Genomic DNA, 20,313 nt, shown 5'->3' with positions numbered 1-20,313 from the left:
TAACACAGCCTGGTTGGATGCCAAAACAGTTCTTCCAAAGAGGAGCAGGGCTGATCACCTAGAAAGTTATAACTATGTAGACTTCAGGAGAGAAAGCAAAAACCAAACCAAACCTGTGCCTGTACCTTGTCCTTTCCCTTTAACTACCTTCAGCATCTTCCTCGTGTTTTCTTTCTCTTCTCTGGGCATGTGTGAAGGTGAAGGGATAAAAGACTGCTCAAAACTCAAACAGAAGAAAGCATAAAGCTGGCCACTTGGAAATCATTTCCTTAGGCAGACCTGCACCCAGAAGAAATGAAAGTGGATCAAATATTTTTCAGTTCCACTACAAAACTCAGGATTGTTCCTCCTAGTGAACTCCTGATCAGCTGGAGAAGATCGATCTGACCCCAGCTTCGGCCAGCAGTGCCTCAGACAGATATAATTCTAATTCCCCCCAAGCAAGAACAGCTGCAGCTGAGTAAACTAATGGTTGTGCGAGGATCTGTTGCCTTACACTCACTCGGTCTGTGTGCTCCCAGCAGGAAAAGGGTTGGGATCCCACCTGGGAACAGACCAAACATAGAAAGGTTTGTGGGTTTTTAGGAAAGAAAAAGAAAAATGAGATTTCCCTTCTCCTCCCCCTTCGCTGAAGGGATGGAAACACACCCCCATATGTGCTTTTCCCAGCGAGCACCAAGCCTGCAAGCTGCTTTTCCATGCCAAGAAAAGTTTCAAAGAGGTCAGGGCCCGCAGAGCAGTGCCTGCGCTCCTCCTTACGGGGTCAGGGAACGTCGGGTATCCACCAGAGACAGAGTGTTCCCGGCCACTTTCCCACTTCTTTTGGCATCAACGTTGCTTTTCTGGGTAGGTGAAGTGGCGTACGCACGGTCAGAAGAAGGAAAAGGATTTTTTTTCCCTCCTCATTCCCTTATCTCAGCCAGAATCGCTCTGCATACTCGTCGCATCTAACATTTGGTCTTGCTGTGAAAGCTGCTGACTACATCCAGCATCCAGGGCTCTCCCCTTCGAACACACAGAGGCGCTCAGCTTTGGATGTTTTTTTTTTTGTTCCTAGAACCATGCTGAAATAGTTTTCTTCCTCGTTAGATGTTAGGGAAAAACTTTCCAGTGGCACCAACAGCTGGACAGGAGCAAAGAGAACACCAGGAGGGGCTGCAGGTAACGTGGCAGCACCGTGACTTGTCACCTCCCAGCTCGGGTTTGGCTCAGGAAGCAGCAGCTGAAGAGAAACGTGCAGGCCAGCAGGTAGCAGGAGGAGCCGCAGCCAGGAATCCTCAGCAAGGAGCGGGTGTCCCGAGCCGTGGGGGAGCAGGAGGAGGCAGCAGGCCTCGAGGATCCAGGCAGCACACAGCCTCGGTTGCCCCTTGGTGCTCCTTGCTGAGAGCAGCTCAGATTTGGAGGCAGGAGGGCACAGCCAAGACCAAAGCCAAGGCCCGAGCTGCACGCACAGCCGGGGCTCCGTCCTGGGCTTTCCGAAAGAGGTGGGCACGGAGATGTGTGACCATCTTGGGACCCCTTCCCGTGTGAGGGGTGAGCACCTACCAAGCGTCCTCCCTCCTTGTCCACCACACGGTGCTGGGTGCAGGAGCCCTTGGCACAGCCCTGGCACCTCAGGGACAAGCAGGGGGAGCAGCACGCACCCACACAAGGGAGTGAGCATGGACCTGAGAGTCATTAAAAGCTGAGCTGCTGCCTGATCAGACGTGTTCAGATATTGCAGCCGAGCAGGGCAAGCACTCAGCTCGTGGCCGGCAGGCTGCAGGCGCACGTACAAGCGTGGCTGAGGTGTGAGCAGCTGTTTGCCACCCCCGTGATAAACCACACCCGTGGGGCACGCGGCATTATCAGCAGGGACCACGCACGAGCTGCCTGATCCCACTCACCCAGCCTGTGAGGGAACGCCGCATTTCAGGCTCCTGTCCTCTTTCCAGGGCAGGTTTCGGTGCAGGAGCTGTTCTGTATCAGCTGCAGTCACCTCTCCCCCTTTCCCTCAGCCCCTCCTGGATCCAGCAACTTCTAGAGGCAGCTGCTGCAGCCCTGCCCTTTGCAGAAGCTGTGCATTTTCCCCTAAGTCATGCTGGTTTCCGAACGCATCCTCAAAGGTAAGTAATTACCAGGCAGGAGGGACAGAAAACCTTACCCCACGGCTAATGGGAAGTGACGTTCAGGCAGCAACTTACACAAGAAGATGCCCTCAAAGGACAGCCAGTAATTTTTTTTTAATGGACCACTGGGCAGAAGACCTGACTCACAGCATCGCTGTGGGATGCCCCCACGGGGCTGTGTTGCTGCAGTAGCCCCGCACGTGCACCAGCAGCAGGTCAGCGCACACACAGCTGCGGGCAGCTCTCGCTTCTGCCCCAGAGCACGTCCTGAAACTCGCAGTTCCCACGTAATCTGTCTCAGAAATCGTGTTCCTATTACCTCACCTTCTCTGAGGCTCCCCGAGTGGCTGTTGGCCCGCAGCGCCTTCAGGCCCAGGAGCAGCGCCAGCCACCTGAGCAAGCCAAGCTGCTGCATCACCACCTCTGGCCCTCGGCACTCCAACAGCACCCCAGGAAAAAACGACTACAAAAACCAAACCTGCAAAGTCCCCCGAGCCGCATCTGGGGGAGAGATGGCAAGTACAAAGCCCTGACATGACCGAAAACTGAGCCAAGAGAGCCGAGCACTCAACTTCCCACCTAGGGCCTGATTCTTCCCGGGCCCAAGCTCACGGACTGCCAGGGGGATTTGCCCAGCCTCTGTTTTTCAGGACGGCATCCTGAAAGAAAACTGTGGCAACACTTGAGGATAAGTTTAGGAAGAGAGGCAAGAACCAAAGCAGCACTGATGCAGACTCCTGATTAGGTATTATCTCTGTGCATCTGACGGCTTTCAATATACATCCACAGCAGCGACCAGACTCCCTCCTGCAGCCCTGAAAACAGTAAAACAACCCTAAGGGACTATTTTGATACCTGTTCTATTCACTGCTCTGGAAACATCAAGTCCAGGATGCTGAATGCAAGAACGCAGCCGGCAAGCAGGGACACACAGCAGTAGAGCTCGTGGCTTTCTAGGAGCGGGGCCTCCCCTGAAGTCTCCATTCTGGGAGGCAAAAGGACGAGTGGATTCTCAGCATCAGACCCTTAACCTTTAAGGTAAGGCCAAGCAGAGCATGCCGACGCCTCTTTCTATGCTCTGGGAGGAAAACACATCAGGAAGTGTCCCGACAGCACATTAGTTGAGAAGGGTTTTGTGGTGAGCACTGGGTTTTGAGAACTGCCTTACAGCAGTGACTTTATTGTGTGGCATTACCGAGACATCTTGCTTGGAGATAGTTTATTCAAAGCAGCAGCATTGTTCTTTCTCCTCTTCCTTCTCCATCTGCTATTGGATTCACAGGGGAGGAGGCGAGAGCTGGGAGCAGAGAGGAAGCCACGTAGGCATTCACTCCTCACCGCATCACTTTGAATAACAAAACAGATACACACACACAGATACTGAAACTTGGAATTCCGATACGAGCAGTGCTGAAGGTCTTCCAACAAAGTGAAGATCGTTTTGTTTCCTTCAAATTTTGGCAGGGAAACTGTCTCTTTTCAGCAGCTTTACTTAAGAGTTCAAAGTGTTCTGCTACCCAGCCGACGTGCAACAAAGCCTCTGCAGACTTCTGACTCGGAGTGACTCCAAACGCTGCTTCTGTGCATGGGGGCACCTGGCCTGAAGGAGAGCAGTGGTCGAAGAGATCAGCTCCCCGTTTTGCAGCACCTGGCTGCTGAGTTCTGGAGCACAGCAGCACAGTAACAGCACGGTAGCAAATAGGCAAGCTGACACTAAACATTGGTGACCACCCCTGGACTTCCCCAGAGCGAACATCTCTCTGATCACCTTGCTCCACAAGCTCCAGATGCCCTCTCTGGTTAAACCAAGCTGGGCACGGCCGTGTAACAGTTACCAGACCTCCTCAACTAGCAGAGCATCCTTCAGCTCCCTTGAGAAATCTCTGTCCCAGCTGAAAATGTGCCAGCCGAGCGGCAGAGCCGAGGACAGACAGCCAATTCCAGCTCCTGTTCCGTACCGGCCGCGGAGACGGGAGGGTTTAGCTGCAGCTCCCCCAAGGAGCAAGTGGATCACGGCGTGCTCTGACCTTTGGATGTTTCAGAAGATGCATGCTCAGCTGCGTTGGCCATGGCTCAACTGCTGCAGGGAACGTCACAGGTTCCAAGTTTTATTAATGAGGAAAATAATACGTGCTGTCAACGGCTGCTACACGGAGCGAACACGACAAAGCCCGCTCCGGAGAGCAAATGAAATCTGCTGGATTCGTTTCTTGGATTTCGTTTCTCTCTTGGATAAACAGCAGGGAACTCAACACCACATTGATCAGCTGCTTCAAGACAAACACTGATCGCATTGCCCTGGCAAGAATGTGTCGCACAACAGCGGCACGGCCAGGCAGGGTCATGCAGAGGAGCAGGGATTCACTCCTCTTCCATTTCCCCTCCCTCCACCTCCCAGCCCCGATAACACCAACACGGCTGCACCATTTAACGCCAGAGCTATTTAACCACGTTATGTTCACCATGTTCTGTAGGTAAATGCTTTCCCCTCCCTCCAGCATCCTGCTAGTACAGATGCACTCGAGGCCCTGTCCTAGAGAAAGGGAACCAGGCTGCTGAGCCAGGTCATGGTTCTCTCCTGCACATTCAGGAGGGCTTTCTCCTTTATCTCATCTGCTTCCTCAAATACACAACCCAGCACAACACTCAGCTCTGCTTAAAGACCACTTGGAGAAATACTCAGCGTTTGACTGTTTCTCTGATGTTAAGGCAAGAATGTTTGGGAAATCACAGAAGCTACAAGTTAAAAAAAAAAAAAAAAAAAAAAAAAAGCACAGCACCAATCATTGCTACATGTGTGTTCTTAGCTTTGTTTCTGATCATCTCAAAGGATATCAGAGAGAAACAACCTTACACCACTTCACTCTGTGCTTTCCACTAAGCACAACACTTCAACTTGGCTTAGGAGCAGTTTTGTTGCCTTTAGACTTCGTCCTTCTCTGTTTCAAACAAGTCGCCTTTTGCAGAGACAAAATCTGTGAGATCTTCAGAAAATGCTGATTCCAACGGTTCTCCCAATGTCTTTGTCCCTCCTCATCTCTATCTTTTGCTTGAGCTACATTGTTACCAGAAGCAAAACCAACCCTAATAACTCGTTCCTCATCCAGTTACTCAGCTCCGTTTCCCTCCTTTCTGCTGTATTACAATGCGATCGTCACCAAAAGCAAATAGGTCAATGTGTAAAAAGCCTGAAATAAAAACATAAAAATGTTTTCAACAGCTCCTTAAACACGCCTCCTGTTCCACCAGGAGATGCACCGTGTGTCAGACCCCGCCACCACCTCGGTCTACCAGAACTGCCACTTCAGAGAGGAGCAGGAAAGCCTCTGGGCGCCGCGCACCGCACCGACCACATCTTCCCAACGCTGGCTGGTGTCTGAAACGCTCCCAGCACCGGGTAATTGTGCTGTGTGTAACACACGTACACGTTCAATGGAACTTAAACCTGAATTGGTGCTTGTTTGGGAGAACATCGCTCTATCAGAGGGACTATTTTAGTCACTCACTTCGTGGTGTTTTCTTCCAGGAAATGATGGGGCTTTGCTCGGGAGTCAGATTTTTGGTAGGCGTGTTAAAAGGCTAAGAAGCATTGCTTTGGTGACGCCTTGCAGCACGAGAGGCAGAGTGCCGGCTTCTTGCTGAAATGCAAGCTCTGAGTCATCCCAGGCAGAGGGAAACTGAAACACATCCCCATTAAGTAGAAAACACAAACAATTTTCCAACATGAGGATTAATGACAGATAATAACTACAAATTAACTTTAATCTTTTACAAATCAAACAGAGCCCCTTATATAAATGTCCCTGCAATCTCTCTAGATAAAAAACACAAAATCAAAGCAGGAAGGGAAGTGGCTCACACATTGCAGTTAACGTTCGGGACGAAATCAAACACCTCCTTCGTGGAAACACCCCAGTGTTTGTGAAATATTGCGGTACTAAGAAAGGGAGTGCAGCTCAAGGCACCGCTTTAATTTCTGAAAATACAGTTCTGGTTACTTTTGGACATGAACAGATAAATATTCCTAATCCTGACGCATCAGAATTTCATGAGCTCTACCATAGTGAAACCAAATTAAGCTGGATATTCAAAAAGCAGGGGGAGAGCTTTGCTTTTCTGCTAGCCTTTTGCTGCTGCTGCTTGAAAGAAGCCATGCGACTGTTGAAGGGGTTAAACCAAAACTTAACTGACTGTAGGGAGGCTGCTCTTCCTAGACAGGAGGGGAAAAAAACAGAGTCAGAGACCTAATAGTGGACAATTTTGAAAATTACAGTGTGTGTCAATAATGGAGATAACAGTGAGATTCAAAAGGAATAATCTCAAATAATAGGGAAAATGAGCACCTGCCAGCCACAAAGCCATTAGTATCAGGGCTTTTATCTTTGCCACAGTTAAGTCTGGAGACGCTGACAAACTTAACAACGCAGCAAATAAAACGCGGTGAAAACCTAACTGGGAAGCAATTCTCCTCACTCAGAAAACGCTGCCACGGAGTTTGGAAACTTGTACTTCTAGCAGGAAATTCAGGGTCCGATTGCTGGTAACAAACACTGCAAACCCAGCACAGGCTCCATGGGGTCCAGCTGGGCTCGCAGATGCTCCAGCCTGGCACGTCGGCATTAAGGGACATGAGCAGAGGGCTCCTGACCAAGGAGACCCCCAGGTGCAGGATTTTGCCTGTGCAGACCACCCAGTGCAATTAAATGCGTGTCCTTCCCAGAAGGGTGAAACCAGGGGCTTGTAAAACCACGTCAGAGACAGACCTGGGCTACTGTGCCTTGGGAACTGGAAGGTTCCCAAGGGAATGGGTCATTCACAGGGTTTGAAGCTTTGCTGTCTGCCTCCCAAGGGGCAGAGGGCAGAAAAAGCTGTCCGTGGATCCACCAAAACCTGGCCAGCGTGAGAGGACCACGACGGTACAGGGAAGGACAGGGACAGCTCTGCCCTAAAGCTGCGCGGAGAACAAGCAGTGTGTGCAGGAACAATTAGATATGCAAATTACTGCATTGAAAATTAGTGACGGTTTTACTGTTGTCATGGAGAAAAAAAGCACCCTCCATTCTGGGTCAGACCCAAGCACTGCGTTTTGTTTCCCCTCACTGGTGAATAAAGCTGCAGAGAGCACTGGAAAAGCCCAGGACCGGCGCTGCTCAGCAGAGCTCCACCTGGGCCCGGAGAGCTCACGGCTCGGATGGGGACAGGAGAGCAACATCACCGAAATAAAAAACCTCCCTGCATCACCCCAGGAAGGCAAAAAAGCCCACGGCAAGCCCACGGACTCCCAGAGCTACCAGGAGGTACAGGCACAGCCAGGAAGAAGCCACCTGCACCACGCAAAGGGCCAGCGGGGCATGGATGTGGGGGCAACACGGCACATGGGGTACTCAGCTCCAGGTCTCCTGATCTCCACGGGAAGATCCTGCCTGAATTCACACGCAGACTTCACCTGGAGGCTCTGCGTATCCTTGGCCATCCCCTGTTAAATGATTGCTGCTAGGATGGCGTTTGCTTCTGCTGCAGAGATGATGGCAGCCCAGCCCAGGGGTGGGAGGGAGAGGGTGTAGAGCACAGGGCCCTGCCCTTTGGGGTCACGGTAACACAGCTCACCCCGCACCCAAGAAACCTGATCCCGTAGCAACCTCCTGTATGGGAAGTGCCCCAATCAGATTTCACTGTGTCAGGAGAAGAACAGTATTTGCTCTGCATACAGATTAGTCACAAAACTGGGTCACTTCTTGCCTTTTCAGAGAGCAAAATAAAAAAAAAAATAAAAACAGGGCTGCTTTTTCAGATCTTTTTGCGTCTCCCCCCCCCAGTTTTAAAACTAGGTGACGGGCTGTGGTCACTCCCAGCTGCCTAAGCTGATCGCAGACACCTGCCTGTGGTGAGGTTAAAGCACATTACCACCCGCTGGCCTCCCAGTTCTCAGAATTCAGCTCCTCAGCTACTTACCGGTTCTTTTCTAGCTCGTTGTGCGTAGACCTGGAAGAGAAACAAAAATTGGGATTAGCCACCTTGGAAATCTCAGCACCAAAAGTTCAGCCACCAAAAGCTGCGTACGTCCCCGGTGCCACACAGCAGCATAAAGGCAGACAACTACACAGAGTCAAATCCAGAGCTGTCACCTCAGCCTCCCTGCCGAGGAGAAATTCCTTCCCTCCGAAGTCTGTGCTTACCTGGTACGTGCAGATCTGGCGCTTGCTGTACCAGATCTTTGTACCTGCCCACCACAACAAGTGCCCTGCCAGCATTCCCTCGTGTAGAGCTCACAGCTTGAGAAGGAGACCAGGCAGAAGCAAGAGGGAAACGCACAAGTTCACCCTCCTGCCTGTGATGGTAACAGTGGCAAAAACAACCAACTAAACAAATGAAAAAGCAATAAAAACTCCACCAGACTTCAATCATTTCACAATTTCTAACCTAACAGGTTATTAGCAGCCCAGGGAAGGCTGTTGAGGGCTATTTAAGAAGGACAGTCACTTATCCAACGTTCCCCTTTAACAGCAGATCACCTTAAAATAGGAGTAAAAGGCGCCCCAAAGCTTAATAAAAAGGATCTATTTTCTGTAATTTGGCATCACATTTCTTCCGGAGCTCTGAGAAGATTATCCTCTATCCCCCATCTGGAGAATCCCGCAGAGATTTCTACAATTAGGGAACTGAACGGAGGATGTGCTCTGAGGGAAACCCTGCCGTAATTAAACGCTCCTCCAAAAAGAGGGAGGAGGAGCACCCAACAGGTGCTAGGACTTTGGCAAAGATGACGAATAAACTGTGGACGGCTGCAAAAAGCAACACAAATGATGCTTGGCTGGCTGTGCCTGCGAGCTGGGGGTAGCTGGAAAAAAGAATAAAGAAAGAAAGGAAGAAAACCTGTAACTGTGTGCTTGTGCAATACACCACAGGACCCCTGAAGGGTGGCTCCCAGCAACCAGACGCAAACTTGATGTGGGTTTAGGCCAGAAAACCACCCCACATCTCCCCCCAGAGCCTAAAGCACCACAATCCACTCGTCTGGGCAACTTGGATGCAAGTTAACCCCCTGGAGGCCCCGTTACAGCAGTGCCCGGCTGTCCTTTGGAGCACGTTTGCTGATCTCATGTGCCCCGTGCTCCTGCAGGAGCCTTCGCAGTCATCTCGGTGCCATCAGCAGCTACGGAGCCAGAGACACACAACGCCTCGGATTCCTGCATCGTATCGAGCCAATTATCAAGGCCAGCACTGAAAGAACCAAGTTTGGCCCACTGCTGTGAACAAAATTAAAGCAGCAGGTTCTCCCTCCTCCTCTCACATCGGAGGCTCTTTATTACCGAGCTGCCTTCTGACGAACACCACAGCTGAGAGGGGTCACAGGTTTCTCACCACGTCGGGGAATTTGTGCTCTGACTTTTAAACCACATCAGTGGCAGGGGAAAAAAAACAAACAAACAAAAAAAAAACAAGAAACAGCCCCCAGCCCCCCTCAGGCTCCTTCCTCCTGCAGCTGAACGCAAAGAAAAGAATCCCAGCAACACCGAGCGACTGCTGTGGGAACGCTGCCTCCCTTACCTGCCTGAGTCTTCCTTAGTTTTACCTGGGGACACTTGGAAAAATTCACTTTTCATTTCACCTGAACTCAGAAAAGAGACACACCGCAGCCCCGATTCCTTCCAATTCTTATCGGACCAAACGTAGCTGCAGCTCGAGCTGAGGTGGTGTCATCCTCACCTGGGGACCTGGAGAGCCTCCCTGGCTTCTGGATGAGGCCAGGCTGAACGCCCCCAGCTGTGTCACTGCAACACCTTGTCCCTGCCTGCAAGGCTGAGATCAGAGCCACGCAGGGAGCCACGCAGGCACAGAAATGCTCAGAGAGGAAAACAAGAGCCCACCGCGCCTCCCAGCACCACCTCCAGGCTGCCCAGCACCTCTGCTGCCTTTCAGGAGGGGCTCCAGCACAAACTGGCTGCGGGGCTCTCCTTTAAAAGCAGCTTTCTACAGCTGTCGGTTCCTTAACGATGAATTGGGAACACCCAGGCTGGTACCATCCCTAAAAACTTCAGGAGCGTTAAATAGGCAGGGAAATACTAATGAATACATTTTGAAAATGGCTGGGGAAGAGATCGTGAAAGAGTTTTAGAAGCTTAACGTAAAGGAGCCAAGGAAACAGCAACAAGAGCAATCCTCATCACAACTTCACCACCAAAAAGCTGGGAGAAAGGGAAGTTTATCCCCCTTTAGCCCAGACGCACACCAGCAAGAAGCAGGGAAGCACAACCATCAGGCACGCCACTGTAAGGTCGGATGAACCAACCCAACCCTTCTGCACCAGTCACCGGGACCCTGCTTGCCTGCAGCCCTGGCACAGGGTGAAACATTAAGCCAGGCTAAATTCCGTCACTGCAGGAGACACCGTGGATAATTTATGACGCTGTCTTTGTTCAAATAAAACCCCTCTTGCACAGGTAAAGGCGGCCGAACGTCCTCTGAGCAGGGGTAAGGCAACAAAACAAACCGTGACAGGGAGGAACGGGCTCTAAAAAGCACCAAATTCACTCGCCACTACTTTGGTTTGGCTGTTTTGCTTTTAACCTCCAGCCCCCTCCCTCACGCAAGGCTTTTCTCAGAAACGACTTCCAGTGGAAACAGCCGAGTGATGGGACAAAACAAATCCTCAGCTCCTCTCTTCCGTTCCAGCTCCACCTGTGTCCACAAAGCGAAACCTTCTGGCTGAAGGATCTCAGTGCTCTCGCCAGGGCTTCCGACAGCGGTGGAGCACCCCTCTAAGCACCCTACAAAACCAAGTGCACAGCGCCGGGAGGGCTGCAGGGAAGCTCCAAGGACAGCAGCGGGTGAGGCCTTGCAGCTGCCATCAGTGGAGCTGCAGCCGATTCACCTGGCCCAGCCTCTGGCTCAGCTTTCTGTGGCTCTGAGGCTGAGGCGGTGTCGGGTTCCTCCCCAGGCCCTGATCAAAGCTGCTTGCCCAGGATGGAGTCAGATCGCTTCCAAAGTTCACATTCTCCGTCTCCAGCAGCGAAGGGGACAGAGCCGCACGGGCATCTGCTGCTGTTTGTTCATCTCTGGGAAAGGAGAAACGGCCCCGCGGCCTCTTTGCAGCTCGACGAGGGGCCGAGAGCTCCTTCGTGTGGCTCACCACCACTGCAGAAGGGCGCCCACCCCTCTGCTTCTACACAGAGTCCCCAAAGCCTCCTGCAACACTGTCAAAAACAAAAAAAAAGTTTAAAAAAATGTATTGCACACCTCCCTTAAACCATCACTTCTGTCTTTGGAAATCAATTCTTCCCTACTGTTTTCAAGGAGGGGGGCAGGCCACCAGCAGACAGAGAGCTCAGTGAGTTTCCCGAGGCCACCCAAGAAGCCCGCAGCGGGGCAGGGTCCTTAAATCAGGGTCCCTAAACCCCAGGAGAAGGAGTGCATCGGGGGGTTGCTCTTCTCAGGCTCTGTCCCAGCGAGACACCCAACAAGGACGTTTGTGCCATCTGATGCTTGTGTCAGAGAAAAGACGCCAGTCACTGAACGCTTCAAGAAGGTGAAAAACCCCCCAAACCAACCCAAAACGAGCCCAAAAAAAGCCACCCCCACCAGCAGCACAAGGTGGCACCGTGCAGCCCCCGGCCGGCCTCCTCCTGCTCTGCTCCTGCTCCACCTGAGAGCCCTGGAGCAGGGGCTGCTCCCAGCGAGGGGAGAGCTGCCCCGGCACACACACACAAACTCCCTCTCGCCGGGCCCTGCGTGGCCGAGAGGAGCCGGGGTCGCCGAACAAGCAGCTATTCAATATTTTGTTTTCTCCTCATTGTTCCGTGCGTGGCCTCGAGCCAAGCCCTGCTCTGAATACAGAGCCCGGGGTTTTCTTACAGGCTTTTCGGCGCTCTCACCCGGAGCGGGGCTCGGCACTTCGCGTGTTTACTGTTAAGCATCCTCGATTTCCAAATGGGAAGCTAAGAAATGAAAAAAATAAAATAAAAATAAAACAGAGCTGCAGCTTCTCGTTTCCTCCAGCCTGCCTGTGAAGCCCCCCCCAGGGGCCTGCTTTTCTGGGCCACTTCACAATTTCAAAGCACGGCTCCCCCCCGGTGCTCCTTGCGGCTGTGCATCCTCAGCACTTCTGCAGCTCGCAGCCCGGACTCGTACCTTTGCACTGCCCCATTCGTCTGCCTCCAACTTCCGGGACAAGTAAAGGTCCTGCAGAAACCAAAACCACCTCCTGCCCTCCCAGCCCACAGCGAACCACATCAGAGGGGGGGCTGCCCACGGAGCAGACACGCAGGCTGCTGTCTGTTCATCGTGGGTGGCACCTTTGCCATTTCAGCAGGGAAACCCACGCTCACCCCCCTCGGGCACGTTGCAGCTGACACCTCCTGTAACGGCTTAGGATTTGGCCAAATTGTGGCAGATTCTCACAGCTCAGGAAAAAAAGTGTTCTCCTTGCCTTTACCAAGGCAAAATTTTTAAATAAACCTTTTCAGGACACGATGAGGAGAAGCATCAAGTATCATAACATCATAATATCTCTGCTGATGACATTTTCTCTGCTGAATATTCAGCTGCATCAGGGAGCAGGATAAGGCCTGATGCTGCAGGAGGCTTTGTAGGACTGCTGTCCCAACAACTGCCAGCAGGCTCCACGTCTCATGGCTCTTCCAGAACCAAAATCACGGTTGGTGATGCCTACACAGCAAAGAAATGGAATAAAAAACACAGGGCGATGTTCAAATCTACCTAGAAGACAGGATCCTAAATTCTCTCTTCTTTCAATCCAACACCCCCATGCTGCTGCCTCCTGAAAACAGGGCTGGAAGAGCGTGTGCCACCCCGAGGTACAGAGGGCAGGAGCCGTGCAGGTTCGCTGGCGTGCCCAGACCTTGCAGCGTTTTTGTGGCAGGCTCAGGCCGGGATCCAAGGGCCCAGCAGCCCAGCCCTTTGCCCTATACCATGCTGCTTCCCACACACCCCGTTACCCTTTCAAGGAAGGTGGTCATAGCCAGAAATAGCCTCCACGGTGTCATCTGCAGTGCTACAGCCTGCTTGGGGAGAAGGTACGCGTCTCTGCAGCCTCTCCTGACCTCAATACTCTGCCTGCAGATGCTCTGGGGAAAGGGAGGCTTCTTGCCTAAATGCCACCTGCCTGAAACTCCCTTTGTTTGAAAAGCAGCTGATGGCATTTGTATGGCCCGGGGCCAGGCCAGGATTTCTTCACCTACTTCTCTTTAAGGTGTCAGCTCTCCCTCACGCTGCTGCGATGCTGTGCCTGCAGATGAAGGGCGGAAGTGTTCTTGAAAACAGGAAACACAGCAACCGTCAGCTACGCTTTGTCTCAGGGAAACTGAGGCACAAACACACCGGCTGCAGCAAAATCAGGAGGAGAACCCAGCTCTCCTGATGCCCGGGGTTACATCCTGGCAGCAGGGACATTCTCAGCTCCGATATCCTCTGTTCTTACAGCTCTGGCTCAGGAGCAGCAGCAACTAAGCTGAAGGCAGCAAGGTGGCTGCCTCCCACTGCTCCCAGATGGCCAAACGCCTTGTGGAGCAGCTCAGGGTGCTGCGGTTTGGAGCCTGATGGTTGGAGGCAAAGCAGCAGTGGTGCCACGTCACCTTACTGTCTCCATACATCACTTTATGGCCGTCCAAGCAGCTGGGCAATGACCGCTGGGGTAAGAGACAGTCCCAACGTCATCTGTCCCTTCCCAGAACTTGTGGCACTCGGTTAATCCCTTCTGGGTGGAGGAGGATAAATGAGAATCGTTTAGAGGACAGCTGAACACTTTGTGCAGAGCAACTTTAAACAAAAGGGAGGCCAAAGGACTGCTTGCAGTCCACAGGACTGCCTGCCATGGAGCACGCAACAACGTATAAACCAGGAATTAATGCTGAGAATCATCACGTCTACTTCAATCTGGATTCAAAAAGGGACAGAACTGAAGTGAAATCACATCCATCCAGAGAATGGAAGTACAGTGGGCAGCACAGAAATGAGAGATGGGAATATATCCATCGGGGTGGAAAAAACAGGCCTGTTCCCTCCACGCTGATCAACGAGGCAGTGTCTCAGAGAGAAGAGATCCAGGCAAAAGCCAGCCAAGGGCACAGCCCCAGAGACCCGCAGCCTCTGATCAAGACAGTCCAAAACAGTCAACAAAAACAAATCCTATCTTTGTTGGTTCAAAGCGGGTAGGGGAGCAGGAGCCAACTCTCTCGAGGACAAAGAGAAGTCAGGCTTTGAATTTGGGCAGAAGTTTGTCAGGAGGGATCAGGAGATAATCAACAGCAGGAACTGCAACAGGCGAGACAATTAACTCAGCAGCACGACATGAAAAGATGGCCCGGACTGCTTGGGTCAGGAAGAGAAAGGGATTTGAGAGCTCCACCAGGAGCAAGAAAGGAGGAACGGGTGACAACCAAGTCACCGCCAAGCAAAGGATCGGGTCGGGTTAAACAAGTCACGAAGGATAAATCCTGCACGTCCTGTGGACGAGGTGTTTGGGAAGACCCCAAGCAGCACCACGTGCTGTTTGTCACTGCACGAGCAGTGCTGTCAGCAGGGCAATCAGCCCGCACCGCCTCTCTGCCTGGGCAGCGCTGCAACACCGCAGCACGTGGCTGCAGAGGCTTCCCCCAAACCTGGGAGGACAAAGGGATCACGAGCTTCAGCCACAGAAATGATTCACCCAGGCAGATCCCACAGCGGTGAATTGCAGCCAGGGTGCAGATAGCATCAGCAGCTGCCTCTGGTTTGCATGAAGGTCTCTGCACGACTTTGACAGTCTAACGAGATTGCAAATTGCAGTTTACACCTACTGAAGGTATCAAAGTCTGAGTTCTGCCCAGCACCAGGGCTTTCTGCAGCGCAGATCACATAAACAGGGTGCCAAAGGGGAACGAGGCAGTGGAAACACACCGGCCCTACTGCATCTGGGGGCCTCATCCCTCAGCAGGCAGAGGGATTGGAGGCTCTCACGCCACTTGCTGGTTTCCCCCTTACTTTCTGGTATCCCATCAGCTCTATCCTATTTCCATACGTGCAGACTCCGACGCAAATTCCCTCAGGAGGGCAGTGGGGACCTGCTCTGATCCATGTTCTGGTACTAACCTGGAGAAGGCAGCAGGGTTTTCATGAGGGGTGCTGTGCCTCCTGTGCATTTGCTGTAGCTGCTGTTCCACCGGCTCGTTCCTGATGGCCAGCCTTTGGTCCGCAGCCTCTCTGGTGCCGCAGCCAAGCCACGAGAGGCCTCTCCTGTGCTACACGCAGGTCGTGCTGGCAGCGGGGCTCTCGAGCACAGCCTGCCTTGCCAAATGAGCTCAGGAAACAGAATGGACCAGAAATCCGTTTTCCCAACCTAACACTCAAACCATCGCTGTGCTTTCCCAAAGAGAAGTCATGCTTACACCTAGTGGCAGTCAGCGCTCATCCCTCGGAGCAGCTCTCCCAGAGCAGCATTCCTTACCAGCCGCTCGGCCTTGTCCACTTCTCCTTCCTTGAAAAATTACCTACGGGATTAGAAGGCAAGATCCCAATCCCAGCTATTTCCAGACGAGATTTCAACAACAGCATGAGGATTCCAGATAGACACCTCCCTGTCTGTGCACTACCAAAATGTGGCATGAATCAAAGCACAGCACAGCCGACCTCATCCATCCTCCCTATCACACACGTGTGCATTTGTACTGTACGAGGCAAGCCACCAGCAGAGCTCCTGCCCCAAAAGGCTGGAGCCACAAGCAGTCTCTACACCCAGCACGTTACACAAAGGCCAGATCCTAACTCACCTACACGCAGAGAGCCAAAACTCAGCTCCCACTAGCTGTGAAGCAAGGTGTGAGTACAAGAGGATAAAAAAAATACCCCAAACAAATAAATATCCAGAAACAAACAACTGGTAGAGGCTGGGGAGGGGGCAATGAACCCCCTCTGACAGAAAAGGTGCATTATATTTACAGCCATGCCCAAGCAAGTGTTCAGGACCCCCAGCTCAGCGAGGTAGCGTGGCACAGCGCTGCTGCTGTGGTAAACCAGGCTTCCTCGTGCACCAGGCTGCCTTGCAGCTACAGCTGCCACAACCTTTTAGCTTCTGCACCCACGTTTGTGAGCCTGCAGCACACGGAGCCTTGGCCTGGGGCACGTGAGGCACCTTCTGCACACCCACCTGTGAGAGCAACAATATAGAAAACGAGGAACTGCATCAGTGGAACAGCCAGCCAGGCACAGAAGTCCAGGCACCCAGGCTTTCAGGCCACCCTGTCCAAAACGCCTCACCATACTCACTGCAGCTGCCACCTCCAAGCTCTGCAGGCAGCCTGCTACCGGGTGTAGGTGCCTGGAAGGCCCCCGGGACACAAGGGAAGATAATGGGAAGAGAGGAAAACAAAAGGAAAAAGAAACTGGAGAGATCAAACCCTCCCCAAGGAACTGAGCTTAGATTCTCTGAGTGCCCCTCTGGGAGGGCTGAGGGCTCTCCGCGTCCCTGGAAGGGTGCTCGGCATTTCCCCAGGATCAGACCAAGAAAATAACAGGCTTCTCTACATGCCTGAGGAGCTGTGAAAAATACAAATGACAATACGATGATGTTGGAATGTAATTTCAGATTCTCTTATAAATCTTACCTCTATTAGACTGATTGTATTTTCAGTGACAAAAAAAAAATCATTTAGCATCCCTGCTGTTTCTTTGCTGCTCATGCAACAACTCAAATTGATTAAAAACTCTTCTCAAATATTTGTCAAAAATACATAAATATCAGACCTGGCTCAACTATAATGCATTTTTCTAAAGGATTTTTTTTTTTTTAAGTTGCCTTTGTTTATTAAAAATTCCAGGTCACAATGACTGTGGTTCCCCACAGGTTTTTGCAGGTGGGTAATTTTCAGTACCTAAACACCTCTAACTAAAGCCAGGACTGCACATGTTTAAATACATTCAGATTTTAAATCACAGCATGCACTGCTAGTCACTAATCCCAAAAAGGTCTTTAAAACATCCATGCAAAACCCCACGCATACATCTAGATAATGCCCAAGGATCACGGAGGGGGATCCCTGTGCAAGCTGTCAGCTGCAGGACTGAAACAAACAAAAGGAACCCAAACATCCTTCTTTAAAAAAGCATCATCTCAATTAGAAATAATGAAATTACGTTTTATTTTCCCCTCTTAGTTGTACACTCCTGTTTGGGGCAGAACTAAAGTTATTTTGCAGGTGCTGGGAGACTGTCCCTATTTCTTTAAGAGTAGGATTTGCTCCACCAGTGCCATCCAGAGGTGGGCTGCCTGTTCCTCGGCAGGTATTTGTGCCACGACACCACAGGCTCTGTTAGGAAAAAAGTCACTGTTGTTGCAAACAGTGAGCAGAAATACTTGAACTATGAAATAAAGAGCATCTAGGTTATGCAAACGCTTTGTGTCTCACACTCATGGTTTGTTTGGTTCAATAAAGACCAGCAACAGCACTCAAATCCCTCAAGTACTAAAGGTGCATATACTGATATAATAATAAAAAAAAAAGCACAACTGTGCTTTGCCAAGGTTGTTTGAGAGTCTTTTCCTTTTTTTCCTACAGGAGGCTTTTCAATGACAAATCTGCACAAGATTTTAAAAGAATCTTTTTTCTACACTAATTAAACATTTTGAGACAAGAGGAATCTAAGAAAATTGCTCGCCCAGGCCTGAAATGTAAGTTTCATCCCCCATCAAGGGCTTCGTATTTAATTCAAAGTCCATATGAACCTCACTAGGCAGCGCTTCCTGAACTGTCCCTTTGATTTGAACAGGAAGGGATGATCCAGAGCCTTCTTTAAACAAGGCTAATGCTGTACTCGGCGTCACACCAGACACACTGCAGTGAATTTGGAGGCACCCTGAACTTCACAGTTGTCACTTCCCGGCACTGCAGCCATCTGGAAGGCCTGCCATCTCCCACAGCAAGCGCAAGCTGCTACGGCTCGCCGAAAGAAACTTCCATTTCCAACTGCGTGCACAAGGTCTGAGCGCCCCAGCACTGCTCTGCTCTCTGTCCCAGCAGACCTTCCTCAGCCCAAAAGACGAACGGGAGGCAGCACGCAGTGCCTACCGCTTCCATGCTAACGAATCGAGGTGGTACTCAGGCATTCCTTGTATTATGAAGGTCTTAAATAAGGCTGGAAAGCATCATTTCTGCCTCTCTGCTGCCTTACCCTCACCCCACAGCCTCCAACATGTCACGTTAAATAGCCCCTTGGGCTGGTCTCAGCCCAGGGCTCCATGCTGGCAGGGCACGCTGAGCACCCAGGGAGTCCTCCGCGTCCCTCTCCAGTCCAGAGGATGGAGGATTTGGTGCTAAGGAGCTCCTGAGGGGGATGTGCTCGCAGCCCTCCTCTGGAGAAGGGCAGGTTGCCATGACAAAGGCCTTTGAGAGAACGGTGTGGGATGGAAAAAAGACACGTGAGACCTAGGAGGGAAAAACACAGATCTCAACTCAGCATTTGCCATCATTTCTCAGTAAAGAGTGACTGGGATTTGGGACTTTTGTTCGTGGGAATTAGGAAAGGACTACAGCTGCCCTGAAACCAGGAGAGGGCAGATGAACAAGGCAGACAAACACAAACATGCAGCATAAAAAGAGCCCAGGATGTGCTAATCCTGAGGAAGAAGAGTTCCCCACAGCAATGAGTCCTTACTTCACTTCAAACATCCTTTGTTATCAAAAGCTGCCCAAGCAGAATTACTGTAAAGCAAAGGCATCTTTCTCCATGGCCTCTACGGGTCCCTTTCCAATGGCCTTAAGAAAGCTTTCACCATCTGAGCCACCTGCCACCATTTTATGGATTGCACAAGCCTCCCTGCAGTAAAAGCAAGCTTGCAATTGCCTTTGCAAAATTATACTTTGTTTCTAGAGTTTCTTTGTGCCAGAAATTCTCAACAAGGTCTGAACACTTCTACAGAAGGGAGGGGAAAAAAAAAACAACAAACAAACAACACAACAAAAAGGCTATCAGCTAGAAGGGAAGGTCAGCTCCTACCACTGCATCAAGTGTTAGGCCTAATCCGCTTGCCTATTCTACGCTTAACAAGCCAAGAAATATGGCATTGTTTAATAAGTAAAGTGTCAAAAACATGGAGCTCTACAATCACCAAGCAATCAGGAAGCTGGGAAATCCCACTGCCCTGAAAGGCAGAGTGAAAGACAGCTTCAATTTCCTGAACTGAATTTTTAACATGTTGCATCTAGCAGCCAGTCATCTCCCTCTCTCCCATTTGTTGTAGGAGATCCATTTCAAAACATCATTTCCTTGCTTCAAGTCATGCCTGTCATTACAATCCCAAAGCACTCAGGCTGCACACACGCTATCCCTTAAGAGCAGTGACTTCTGGGTTGGAAAGGCAGCATCAGCCGTGTATAATGGGAAGAGCTATCGCCTGTCTCCTCCCTACACCCCGCGCACAGATCTCCCTCTTCCACTTCCCTCTGCAGCATCTGAGCCTTGGCACGGAGTCAGCTGGCGGTGCCACGGATACAGCTCCCCTGTGTCCCTCTGCTCGCAGCACCACGCATCCAGAAGGGATGCTGTACTCGTGTGTCCCAGCTCCGAATCCCCCTGTGCTCAGACTTTTCCCATTTTTTCCCTGCTGGTTAAGCTTCTCTCCTCTCATCTCATCTCAGCTTTCCTCTTCAGCTCGGTCCTCCCGTCCAGCCCTGCACCCCACGCCTTCCTGCCCGCGTCGTACCTGTTGGCAATACTTGCATTGCTGCCACTGCCGCTGTGTTTCCTTGCCCGGCTCAGCCTCCGCGTGGGCTTTGGGTCTTGGAGTCCAGGACTTGGAACTGAGGGGAAGGTCGAGGCATAGCCATGTTCGCACTCTGCACAAGAATCAACAGGCAGGGCATAAAAAAAAGGATCATTTGGGGAAAAAAAAAAGAAAAAAAAAAAGAAAAAAAAAGAAAATGCAGCTGGCAGGCCTCGTTGCTAACCCGTCAGCCTAGCTGGGGAGGCCCCTAAGCACAGGGAAATGACTGCTGATGTATTCAGGGGGAAGTGGAGCGGGAGGTGGAGAGAAGAGAGGAAGGGGAGTGCGAAGGCTCTGCCGGCCTTGGGGGAAGGCCCGCGTCTCCGATACCTGCACACACCACAAGAAGCCACCACGGCCAAGGCTGCCTCGTCCCTCTCTTCCTGTCCGAGCTGCGTGAACCGAGGAAATCAGCCCCATTTCTCCGTGCTGCTGAGGTCTCTGCAAAGCCAG

At 51.4% G+C, this 20,313-nt stretch overlaps 1 protein-coding gene and 1 long non-coding RNA gene across 4 annotated transcripts in view; one reads left to right on the top strand and one right to left on the bottom strand.

Moving 5' to 3' along the window:
• Nucleotides 1-20,313, bottom strand: part of MXI1 (MAX interactor 1, dimerization protein) — a 42,044-nt gene that overhangs the window by 12,736 nt on the left and 8,995 nt on the right. For both annotated transcript variants that reach the window (XM_084526329.1, XM_084526330.1), the window contains exons 2-3: nucleotides 19,801-19,933; nucleotides 8,061-8,090 (exon numbers count right to left, since the gene is read on the bottom strand). In XM_084526329.1, coding sequence (XP_084382455.1) covers nucleotides 8,061-8,090; nucleotides 19,801-19,933 — 163 coding nt within the window. The remainder of the gene's footprint in view (nucleotides 1-8,060; nucleotides 8,091-19,800; nucleotides 19,934-20,313) is intronic.
• LOC311439986 lies at nucleotides 761-6,560 on the top strand. 2 transcript variants are annotated; one of them, XR_014695130.1, is made up of 2 exons: nucleotides 761-2,105; nucleotides 5,358-6,560. It is a non-coding gene; the product is annotated as an uncharacterized lncRNA (long non-coding RNA). The 2 variants fall into 2 exon arrangements; XR_014695131.1 differs by having other exon boundaries at nucleotides 5,329-6,560.

This window comes from Aythya ferina (assembly GCF_964211825.1).
Source record: "Aythya ferina genome assembly, chromosome: 7".
Lineage (NCBI taxonomy): Eukaryota > Metazoa > Chordata > Aves > Anseriformes > Anatidae > Aythya > Aythya ferina.
This window is presented reverse-complemented; position numbering and strand designations above follow the sequence as displayed.